General features: G+C 44.8%; 1 protein-coding gene across 1 annotated transcript; it reads right to left on the bottom strand.

Moving 5' to 3' along the window:
* Positions 1 to 347: 347 nt before the first annotated feature.
* On the bottom strand, positions 348 to 11,060 carry klf5a (Kruppel-like factor 5a). The gene is made up of 4 exons (XM_034184223.1): positions 10,643 to 11,060; positions 8,911 to 10,003; positions 7,543 to 7,602; positions 348 to 2,423 (listed from the first exon to the last, which is right to left on the bottom strand). The coding sequence occupies exons 1-4, from the start codon at positions 10,796 to 10,798 to the stop codon at positions 2,245 to 2,247; spliced, it is 1,488 nt and encodes a 495-aa protein (XP_034040114.1). The 5' UTR covers positions 10,799 to 11,060; the 3' UTR covers positions 348 to 2,244.
* Between the last annotated feature and the right edge of the window lie 1,386 nt (positions 11,061 to 12,446).

Genomic DNA, 12,446 nt, shown 5'->3' with positions numbered 1-12,446 from the left:
AGCGGGTCAGTGTACAACTCTGCCAGTTGAGACACCAGTGCATTACAGGTTATGTCTCTAGTCAAGGCCAGCACCCATGTTCAGTGGGGTGGTCTTGAACAATATAGATGAAGTGTCTTATCCAAGGACACTGACAGGTAATGTGACCAGGACTTCAGCCCAGGTCTACATACTGGATGCCAAACTCCTTCGCCCACTGTGCTGCTCTGCCAGAGTGACAGAACATGCAATAACATAACAGAAAGACAATCAAATACAAAGCAATTGTTCACAATGGTGATGGCACAACTCAACAGATGAGTAATTTAGCAGTTAAAGCTCTGGAAACTCAGATGGGGATTGGGAGTCTGGTGGAACATGTATTTGTAGTTTGTTGTCAAACAGTGCACACGATAGGCTCTGCGCTTTCCTGACAAATATGCAATTTTTCTTAAAATGCCTGTTTTGCAAGAGATAAACAAGAATCGACTTAGATAATAGTTCAGGTCTGTGCAGTCTCAGGTTCTTTTATCTATTACACATGCTGGAAACAGTTAGACCCAGAGCTAAGGTCAGGTCAGTTCTGGAAGAATGTGCTGGTGCCATGTGTGCAGAACCTGGTTGGCAACCACCCAGGGAAACAACCATCCCATCCTATCCTACCAAAGGAGCCATCCATTAGCAAGGCGATACATGGGTGTCCTGTTGGCAATTTCCAGCTGCTGGCATGTAATGAGGCACCAGCGCACAGAAAAATGTACCACACAGCCGTAACATCACAGAGGACGCTCCCTCACCAATGCAAGTACCAGCAGAAAATTAAGATCATCCAGAGAGATCCAATGCCAAAGACATCCAGTTATGGCCTTAGGTCACTGGTTAGTGTCCATGTCTTGCAACCATGCAGTAAGGCAGGAAAACACCACAACCCTCAACATCCACTCTCTGCAAGGATCGCCATTTTCTTAAACTGTGGGTTCACAACCAAACAAAAAGGCTACTGGACTAAAATGCACAATTTTAGGGGGTGACTGTTTGCACTTCAACAATCATGAAGAAATTCCTTTGAATAGAAGTCTGCTACCTCTCTGCACAAACCCATAAGTCAGGCACTTAAGTAATTGATGTATGAGATGATACTTTGGTTAAAAAATCTTAACGATACAAAATGCTGGATGAGAATGATGCATGGGTTCGCACTTTCACGACAGTCAGTCCCTCGATCTTCCGTCGGTCCTGGTTACGCCGTGCTTAATTTTGGTTTGTCCGTTAAACGCCATCATGTCTATTTTACCTCTGAATTCTAGGATTTGTTGCTGCTGATATTTTCTCTGGCTGAATAGCCAATGACAGACAAACTGAATAATTTATCACCTAATTGCTGCTTTTTAGCAACCATCTCCCTCCCTGTTTCTCGGCCACGCTTGGAGCTCCCCCGCTCTAAAATCAGAAATCCACTCCACTCTTTATTCCCGCACCATCATCCCTCTCTCCAGAGTACACATAAATGTCTTCAATTTTTAATATCTGAATGGCTATCATTTGTGTGGCTTTCAGCTGTTTGAGCGGCTACAGAAATTCAGTCCGGTTGTGACAGCGATCGGTCCAGTGGTGAATGAGATCTACAAGCTCCCCCCCCCCCCCCCCCCACCCCACACACACACACACAAAAAAAGAGGCTCAGACCAGATTTACCAATTCTAGTGCAAACCAAATTATTTGTTAAAAAAATAAATCTCGACATTCCAGTTCTATAAACAAACCAAGACGTAAATAAACATTTGCTTTGGCTAGTTTTTGCAAACAAGAGCTTTTCGCTTACGCATATAAATTGCGAGGCCAATTCCAAGTTAAAACAGAGACAAAAGATTTGAGTAGCAAATTATTTTGTTCCAGTCACACAAAACAGTCCGAATGGACTGGAAAAACAGAGCTACTGTTTTTTTGGGGGGTTAAAAAAGAGAACAATTATTGATACCTACTGTATCTGGAAGCTATGAGACCACTTTTTTTTTTTAAAACACTTTTTCCACCTCAAAATTGTTCTGGTTAAGAAGAACATTGTTCGGCTATGGTACCATCTTGGCAGGCAGCAGCAGCACCAGGGGGAGGTGCGGCATCGGCGTGAGCCGGTTCATACTGGCAGCCTGGCAGCCTTGTAGTCGTACAGATAGTCAGTGGTTGGGGTTTACGTGTTCCGTTGCACGAGTCAAATTAGTGCTTGTGTATCTGCAGCATGTGCACATCTCCGTTTGGTGGAACCCGCTAGTTCTGGTGCCTCTTCATGTGCAAGGCGAGGTGGTCGGATCGGGAGAAGGAGCGCGAGCACACGGCGCACTGGAAAGGTTTGGCGCCCGTGTGCTTCCGGTAATGACGCGTCAGCTCGTCAGAGCGAGCGAAGCGCCAGTCGCAGCTGTCCCACGTGCACCTGTACGGCTTCTCACCTGCGGGGGAGGGGGAAGAGAGAAGTCTGGATGAGTAAAGCACCTTCTCAAGAAGCAATAACATGAATTTCTGTGGTCGACCACAGACGTGACACGTGATGTCCAGCCCATTATGACTGAGCAGAGACCTTTGACCTTAACTGATCATTGTTGTTTTTAAAACGAGCACCATTTCTCAGTGACAGTGATTCATGCGGTTGGGTGGAGGCACCGGGAAAACAGGCTTTACAGAAAACTCCAGCTGTCTAGCAAAATATACACTTGTAACAAACGCTCATTAAGCACTGAAACTGCAGGAGTTTCCCATGGACAAATGGCTCGTGCTGTCTGTTTTAGTGTTCTAAAGCTCATCATTCACATAAGTCTGCCACTCTTGTCATACCAAGCATTTTCTGCAGCAGCCTGAGGCCTTTTGTCACAACCTCGTGTGACTTGTCAGCTACTGCAGCCCTCTCCTTCAGCCGTCTGTCTGCACGATAACCTCAATCTGCCACGCGCAAGCCGCAATGCCAGCTGGGCCTTCTTAAAATCGGTCGTGGGGGCACACTGGCACAGTTCAGCTCGTCAGATAACAGCTAAACAGAGAAACTAGCATTTTCATTTGTGGATTAACTTTTCAGCTAACTTTCAAAACCTTTAACAGACCAATGAGCTTCCAGACCAATTAGCTTCCAATGAAGTTAGCTGAAAAGCTAATCGGCAAATGAAAAACCTAGCTTCAAATGCTCCTCTATTTAGCTGTTAGAAGCTAGCTTTTTCATTTGCGGATTAGCGTTACAGCTACCAATTAGCTTCCAATGAAGTTAGCTGAAAAGATAATCCACAAATGAAAAACCTAGCTTCAAATGATCCTCTATTTAGCTGTTAGAAGCTAGCTTTTTCATTTGCTGATTAGCTTTTCAGCTAACTTTCAAAGCCATTAACAGACCAATTAGCTTCCAATGAAGTTAGCTGAAAAGCTAATCCGCAAATGAAGAAGCTAGCGTCAAACGCTTCTCTATTTAGATGTTAGAAGCTAGCTTTTTCATTCGTGGATTAGCTTTTCAGCTAACTTTCAAAACCATTGACAGACCAAACAGCCTTCAATGAACTTTGCTGAAAAGCTAATCTGCATTTAAAAACCTAGCTTCTCTATTTAGCTGTTAGAAGATAGCCTGTTCATTAGTGGATTAGCTTTTCAGCTAACTTTCAAAACCATTAACCACACTGCCCGCAGCTTCTGACCTACTGTGGCATGGTGGGCGGTAGAGGATGACCATTAACTTAGCATCAATTAGCTTCCAATGAGTTAGTTCTGCTAACATTTTTTTAGATAATGTTAGAAAAAAAAAAATTGTAAACCCTAAATTCAAGCATGTCTGCTGCTGATGGAACTTATACGTTTATCCGATAATAAAAACTGACACATGGCGCAAAAGCAACAAGCATTTTCTTCGAGGAGATGGAGGAGCAGGAGGTCTAGTCACAGTAAATGCATTAATTATTCATTCATTTCTGCTAGTTATACAGGTCTAGGCCACTTTGGTAGCACAATAAACAGCTCATTCCACGCTTCCCTATCCTCAGCACAGGTCCTTGAATTCTTCTGAGGAATTCCTTGGTGTTACCAAGCCAGCTGGGAGATGCAATCCCTCCAGCGTGTCGTGAGTCATCCCCTGGGCCTCCTCCCTGTCTGATGTGTCTGGCCTCCCTAGGGAGATGACCAGGAAGCATCCTCATCAGATGCTTGATCCCCCTCTCATGTAATACTTTCTGCAGTGTGAGGTAACTGTATAATTAAATGTAAACTACCGTTTAATTTCACTTATTCATTTAATTATTTATGTATATCTTGATCATCATCTGATCACGCAGGCTTTGTCCAGTATATATACACAGTCTTTGGTATCACAGTTAACTTTCTGGTTAGTAATTAGCGGCAGCTTCAGGTATAGTGTTATCACACGTTTTTGGTAGGTGCAGCGAATTGTTACAATGACTGATCAGTTTAGTTCCCTTGAGATCCTCATCCATATATGGGGGCGCCATCTTTTCCCAAAACCTAATTCCTGTTTTTCCTCAGGTCTTAGGAGTTAATTTTTAATCACACTTAACTTCACAGTTTACAGTTTAAAAGTTACTGAAGCTAACTTTTAGGTTAGCTGTGCCCACCTTTGCTGAAAGACAAGCTCAAACAAAGAAACCCAGAAGAAAAACAGCGAGATGACTACACTTGATGTAGACACGCCTGATGTTGAACGCAACAACAGAAACAGGAGGATTGTTCAGCTCACACACACACACACACACACAATCAGGGTAATGGATGTTGATGGAGATTAGAGCAGGATCTCCCACTGGGACACAGACGCATTAGGAATCATCTCACACAGATTACTGACAGGTGTGTGTGTGTGTGTGTCAGCGGGCCGAGTAAGAGAAGCAGAACAAGTAACAGACAAAGATAAAACAGACAGGGAGAGCGAAGGAGGGTTGGAGGTGGAAGGAACAAAAAAATAAAACACCTGCAACACGAATGATGCCAAATCTCACGGCTGTGATCACAACAGTGAAATGCAGGAGCACATGCACACCCGGGAAGATGTTTTAAAGAAGTAGTTCAGAATCACTGAAGCTACCAAAACATAATATTGACCTCACAGTAGCCAACTGCGAGCCTGCACGTGATGGAGGAATGTTTGGTTAGCTGGGGTGAGGTGGGGCCCAACACCTATGTACTTTATTATTGGATCAGCAAAATCCACATGTTCAAAATGTGTAAAAAACAAATTAGTGCATGCTTTTGACATCTAAACAAAAGAGTTATTTCAGGTAGCAAAGGAGTACAGACTTGACTCTGAAAAGCATCGAAAGATCCTGTCCAGTGGACAGTTAGTTTGATTTGATGATATATGGGCATGTTCTGATATCAGTCTGGGGCCATAGACTCATTTTTCTAAAGGATGGGAACAGGGCAGCGCAGTCTCGTTTGAGAGCGGGCGCTAAAGGAGTAAAATATGATGCATATGACATAATTTCTCTACGTCCAGGGACAGAAACACTGCACTTTGAGATTTTGGGCAAATTACATGAAAACAAAGCGAAAATACAAAGAAAAAGTGACGATGCGGTGGAAAGTGGATGTGTTGTGGTTCGCTGACCCGGAGCTCAAACGTGTCGAGGCGGTTTTGCAAGCGAGAGAACGGAGCTACTCTGATTAGCTGTGTAGGCTAACACTTACCCACATGACGTCTCCCACTCACCTCATCTTCCCTTCTCCACTGGGAACCGAAAACTGTACTTTTTGTGACTGCTTCGGTGATTACAGCCGAAAACAAAACAGTACACCATCTTCCCGTGTGAAGTTATGCTATTTATTGCACAACGGCAGCGGAGGTCCCCATAAGTAGTCAAATCCCGTGATATCACACAGGGTTCAAACGAGACTGCGCTGCCCTTTTGTGTTTGTGTGTCGTGATCTGTTCCTGACTCTTTCCAACAGTCATGCACAGTTTGCTGTGCCACACTCCTGGGGACGAGTGATGGGAGTGCTGCAATACAAACTCCATTAGCTGTACTTATTGTGGATTTTCAGCAGTTTTCACAATACACTGGACAGCACCATTTCAACGCTTTTTTTTTCCATGGTCTCCATAAAGAAACTAATTTTTGTTGCACAATTCTGAAAATTCAGACACACGTTATTAGCGTTAGTGTCTCAGCCACCGACCGGCTCAACATTCAGTAGTTTGCATGTACAAAAGTCAACTCCATGTACAAAATTCAACAAATATGAATTTTTGATGCGATTCACGTCCGTACAGCATGTTGCTTTAGTTCGTGCAAGATTGTTGCAAAGTGCCACATACATGATAATGGAGTAGACACATATAGAGTATGACTGAGTGGGCAGCGGTCAGTTCTGTGATGAAGCGTATGTCCCAAGTACTCCTTCCCAAGTACAGGAACAACAGACTGCAAAATTCCTTTGTCCCTCAGGCCATCAGACTGTACAACTCCTCACTCAGGTGGAGGAGGACTAACAGGAAGGCAGGGGAAGGAGAGGAACAGTAGTAGCAGCCAGTAAGCCAGTAGTGAGCAGTATTTCTGGTATTTATATTTGTATTTACATTTTGCAAATTCTTTTTTACTACTTTTGATGGTCTGTGTGCTTCTTACCCTGTGTGCTGCTGGAACCTCAATTTCCAAGATCTAAGTGTGTACATCGTAAGAAAGGCGGCAGGTTTGTGTGGCCTGAGACAGTGTGAGTGATGATGCGTTATACTGATCACATTAGACTCTAATAACAGCCAGAGTAAAACTTCTCGAACAGACTCAGATTGTTACTAAAAGTACAGCGCTTGAAGAAGCAGCCGAGTCTGCTTGTTTTTTGTAAGAGGGCGGAGTGACAGATTTAACGCCGTGTCACTGCTGGTGATCTGCAACCTCAACAAACAGGAATTTTAAAGTATTTGACTCTTTATGTGTTCAATATTAATGGATCCAGATTAGATAAGTAGCAACATAGATAATAAATGAATTAATTAATCAATCAGGGCAGTCTTGATATAAGAGACTGTATGTATGTAGTTTGTCAAAATTATTATTTTTTTTATATATAGTGCTCTGCAAAATGGGGCTGGCTTCTTTGCAAATGCCTGAAAATTTCAAACAGAAACAACCTTGATTTGCCAATCAAAGCCCAGTGTGCAAAGGGCTGACGGTGCAAGTAGACAGGACTCAAGAAAAAAGAAAGAAAGAAAGAAAGAAAAAAAAAAGAAAGTATTTTGGACTTCAAGTTGTGCCAGAGAGGATCTTTAACCATCAGCATTTTAACAGAACGTTGGTCTGAGAGAGCGACGGCACCACACGTCCCGCTCTGAACACGCAGCCAGGCATCCACTGGCAGAAGTGTGTCACTTCCACCTGTTTTGACGCAATAGTATATTGGGCAGATGATGGGAACGGAGGATACATTTACACACACAGGCCAAGAACACAACACTCTACCCAGCAACACGGTGCCAGCACATGCCAAAATGTGAGTCTTGAATACCTCTACAGGGTCTTTTTTGTTGTTGTTGAGAAGCCTTTAAAAAAAAAAAAAAAAAAACTAGCATTACTCAGATGGACGTCCTACCTGTATGAGTCCTGAGGTGGGCTTTCAGATGGGATGATTTGGTGTAGACCTTCTTACAGCCTGAGAGAGAGAGAAACACAAACAGACGACTTATCTCCAAATCCAAATCATTGAGCAAATATGTTTGCATGTGCCAGACTTGTATTCACACAATAGTACGTGCAACTGTGGCATGTGAGAAATTTTAACTAATTACAGACAGAAGCTACTTGGAACAGGCTAAATACTTGCGAAAGAAATGAGCATAATGTGTGTTTAGATAAGTTACACAGGCAACCTGGCTCACCTGAAACTTGGTATTAAAAACAAATTTATTTATCTTTAAAATTAAATCGCTGGCACAATATTAAACAGCGGCATGCAGCTGATGCCTGAAATAACATTTCCAGATTCTGATATAAGACTGGAAATATTCAGCGGAGGGCAGCTGTAGCAATGTGAGTAATGGAGAAATGGATAGTGTGGATATGATGGATCTGCTGCATATAAACGCTAAGACGCCAGACGTGTACCAACACGCTGCAGGAGCCTCCGCTTAAGCCCATTTTACACGCTGCCACAGGCGAGTTGATGTTACACGTCCTACAAGTAGCTGCACATCATGTAAGCAAGTGTGTGTCTGCAGCGACTTTAACAATGAATAAGTACATTTTTTATTTGAAAAAAACAAACAAAAACATTTTAGGTGTGTGCATGTAAAACACGCATGAAGCAAAAAAAAAAAAAAAAAAAAAAAAAAAAAAGGCAGGACACATGCTTTGGGGTGAAGCAACCGGTCAGCCCAGTCGATCACGATCAGCAGGCTAAATGCAGCTATTAACTATTTCAGGTCAAACTAACAGGCGCAAGAAGGTAATTATCACAAATACGCCCACTTTCACAGGTTGGTGCCACTGAGTCACGCCAGTGAGGACTTTAAATCTTGCTACCCACTCACCACTGAAAGCGCCAGAGCTGGATGAGCCATTTAAAGTTGAGCAACAAATGCTAATTTGCTTTTAAATCTGACAGTTAATTGAAAGGCATTGATTTATTGAGCGCTGCCAATAGCAGTGGTCGCCAAAATCCTGCGATTCCATTTTGTCGTTTTCCCCCTTTTGAAATGAAGTGCAGCATGTTCTCTGATGTGCCTGCAGCAAATCATGACTCATAAAGGCTGTGAAAGTCATTCAAAGTGCAACATATAATTTCAAAAAAATGCACGAGTGTCACTGACGGCGTGGCCTTAAAATACGGCTGGTTTTCTTAAGGCTGAGTGACTGCGTATTCATCTGACCACGAGCACGGTGTAAAAATAAAGCACGCTCGCACAACAGTGTCACAGGTCAGCACACACACACACACACACACACGTGTTACTGCTCAAACCTGGGTAATCACAATGGTGGATCCGCCTTTTCTCCAAGTCTGGGTTGTTCCTCCGGTTGTAGCGGACAGGAGCGGCGGTTGTCTGAGCTGGGGCGGTAGAAGGGGCTTGGGGAAGGCCTGCAGCGGGGCCCTGAACTGGAGCGGGTGTGGTGCCTGCAGAGAGGGGCAGAGCTAAACTACCCGGGCTGAGTCCAGCTGTGCCACCTGCCAGCTTGGATGCGATGGTGGCTGCATAGGAAGGAGGTGGCGACAGCGTGTGGAGCAGCTCCTTCTGCCTGTCGGGGCTGCCCGGCTCGGAGCTCGGCGGAGAGGGTGGCAGGTATGGCACCTGCTGCTGCAGGAAATGGGAATGTGCCTGAGCATGAGGATGCATGTAGGCCCCGCCACCATTCAGGCCGCAGTAGGCAGGTTTGGCAGCCTGTTCTTGCTGAGATGCCGAAGAAACCGTCGGCAAGTCGTGAAAGGGTGCGTGCACTGATGAGGGACCAGTGTGCTGCACCTGCTGCTGCCGTTGATGGTGCTCCATCCCGCTGCCGTGGTGATGGTCCAAGCCGGAGTTCAGGAGCTGAAAAAGAGAGCTGCCGCTGTTGTCGTGGTGATGAAGTGGATGCTGCTGCTCAAACTGTGACATTTCCTGTTTCACAAACACTTCCGGTGCTGAATTGCCAACACCGCCGCCGCCTGGCTGGTTGAAAACACTTGTGAAGTCTGGTAACCCTGTTAACGTCATGTTTACCGCAGAGGTTTCCATGACGATACCCCCAGAGGTGTTACAGCTACTTGTGGGCGTCGTATTGGGGCAGTGCGGCTGCATGCTCGAGGAGAAGCACGGGGAGGCAGATTCAATTTTGACTTGGGCAAAACTTGTGTGGTTCTGATGCTGAGGGGGCCGCACCTGCTGACACAAGCCCATCCTCACGTAGGCGATGTCAGGGAGATAAAGATTCATGTTCAGGGTGTACGGGGCTCTGGAGTGGTCGTCACCTAAGAAATGCTCCGCGGCATCTCGCTGCAGCTTCTGATGGCCGTCTGCAGGAGGTGGAAAAGGAGGCGCAGGCTGAGGGGACAGGTACCGGTCCAACTCACACTTTACCTGTTGACAGAGAGGAAAACGCCAAAAGTGAGCCAGAGGTGGTGTTTTCACAAAACAAAGGCTCGAATGGGGCAGTCAGAACTAAAACATTTATCAAGTAGTCATCAATAGGCGGCTGCTACATTCCCTCTGCGCCTGCAAGGCTGAACTCAAGAACCTGCCAGGCTGATGTGTTCAGCGTGTATGAAATGTGCAGATCTGCAGAGTGCACATTGAATTTAAAGTCTAAACCGAAACCGAAAAATGGAAGTTAGTGAAGCCCTGCAGGAGCAGAGGATGAAACAGTAACATGAAAGGGAACAGGGAAACACCCAGTGCCTCTGCCTGCAGCAGCGGCAGCAGCAGCAGTCTGCTATTTCTGGGTTCTGATCCCACCAACTGTTAGTTTCTCTTCCTCACAAGTTTCTTCAGTAACCGGGGACTGAGTTACCGGGATGGATTTTTTTCTTTTTTTGAATGTCAGTTGTCAGTGATGGTGCGATAGAACAACTGCTGACCAACTGGCACCGTGCGCTCAAGTATGCGTCTGCAGCCCCACACAGGCCGATCCAAATTGGGGAGGCCGGCAACAAAAAACAGCCCAACCGGTGCGCCACACCCATCGCCCGTAAAATTCATCCCGATTTTGTAACGCGTTACCTGTGCGTAGTCACTTTGCACATCCTTGTCCGTGTCGAGCATCTTGGAGTCCAAGCCGAAGAGCGCCGAGTCGTCCAGGCTGAAGGACTTGTGCAGCGGGTAGAAGAGATCCTCCTGCTGCGCGCCGCCGCCGCTCATCGCGAGTGTCGCGGCCATCAAGCTCCGACAGCAGCCGCGCGGAGGACCGTCTGTCCTGTCACGCAAAAAAACATAAACAAAAGGCGGATGCCGGAGTGTGCGAAAAACGCCGACGGGGTGCTGGAGTGATGGCGTGCCTGTCTGCTACATCTCCGTCCACTTGTTTCATGTCTGAGCGGCGGCCCGCAGTCAGTTTTGTGTGCGGCTGCAGGGCGGAGCGGCGCGCTGGAAATACAGCACACGCGCCGCCCCCCCGACGCTTTAAAAAAGGCTTTTGATCATTCATTCACCGGCCACCGCCCTACGACGTCCCAATACATGAACCACACATGCGTAAAGTGCGCACGGGACGGGCCGCGCAAATGTTCCCGGAGGGGAGGGGCGCGTGTTTATTTGTCAAAAGTACGCGGTCTGCTTTTGTGGCTATTAAATGTTTCCATCAAGTTACAATATGAATAATGCTGGTCAGCAGTTTGAAAGAATTTAACACAATTTTGCCTTTATTTTCTCTACATTGATTTACTTCTTGCTGTGACTGCAGGCAGGGGCGTCACACGGGCAAAACTGTGGTGGGCGTCTATAAACAGTCAATAACAATTTTCCCCAGTTTGCGATATATATATATATATATATATATATATATATATATATATATATATATATATATATATACACAAATAATGGATGGTAAGGAGTCCAACATAATAACATAGTTATATTGGACGAGGCGTAGCCAAGTCCAATATAACTTTTCTTCATCCAATATTTCTCTATGTTGGATGACTTGCCATCCATCAATTGTTATGTTCTCCACGCCCCTCCCAAATTAAGCAAACAACAAAGAGTCAGGTAAATTAGAGCAATTTATTTGGTTGTGAACAGCATATGACTGATTCTGATGCGATGAATGCTTCTAAAATGTCAGTAGCATGTTTGTCTACCTCCTTAGTGTTTTTGACATCCTTGGAGTTCAATATTTCCACCAGTTCCTCCTCTGTGAACTCAGCAAACCTCGCTGGCAGATGATTTTCTGCTGTTGTTGACATGTCATTTTTTTCAACCAGCGTTTGTCAGCTAGTTCCTGACCTTCGTATGCCACGCTCTGATTGGCTATCTGTTGGCAGTAAGCTTTAACACTATTGGTCAGTGGGAACCGATCCAATATAACTTTTGGTCCTAGCCTTTTCGGATCCTTTTGGATCCAACATAACTTTCTGGCGCCAAGCATGCCAAAATACAGGTAAATGATGGACAGAAAGGCTAATCTGTGATTGGCTATTGCAATCTGAATGGAGAACATACATACATACATATATATATATGGTAGATTCTGTATACTTTCTTAGATAATTTCATATAAACTATTGGGTGAGACTCCATAGCCATTAAGTGTTGCTTTCCTAGCCGCCAGTCAATTCACCCTAGGTTTCAAATCCTGCATAATCTCAGTGAGATGGCACTGCTATACATATTTTATATATAGTATCATATATATTATTTAAATGGAACAACTTGTTACAATTTATTGTATATTCCCCAATTGCAACATCTAACGTGATACTGATTCTGATTACAATTATTAGTGAGTGATGTGGCAGCACAGTGCCTCTGTAACATCTTGATCTGTTTATATCAAATAGAATTCAATGTTTTTTTTAAACCTGTG

Source organism: Thalassophryne amazonica, chromosome 13 (genome assembly GCF_902500255.1).
Source record: "Thalassophryne amazonica chromosome 13, fThaAma1.1, whole genome shotgun sequence".
In the NCBI taxonomy this organism is placed as follows: domain Eukaryota; kingdom Metazoa; phylum Chordata; class Actinopteri; order Batrachoidiformes; family Batrachoididae; genus Thalassophryne; species Thalassophryne amazonica.
Note: the sequence above shows the minus strand (reverse complement) of the source record. Positions and strands in the feature narration are given on the sequence as shown.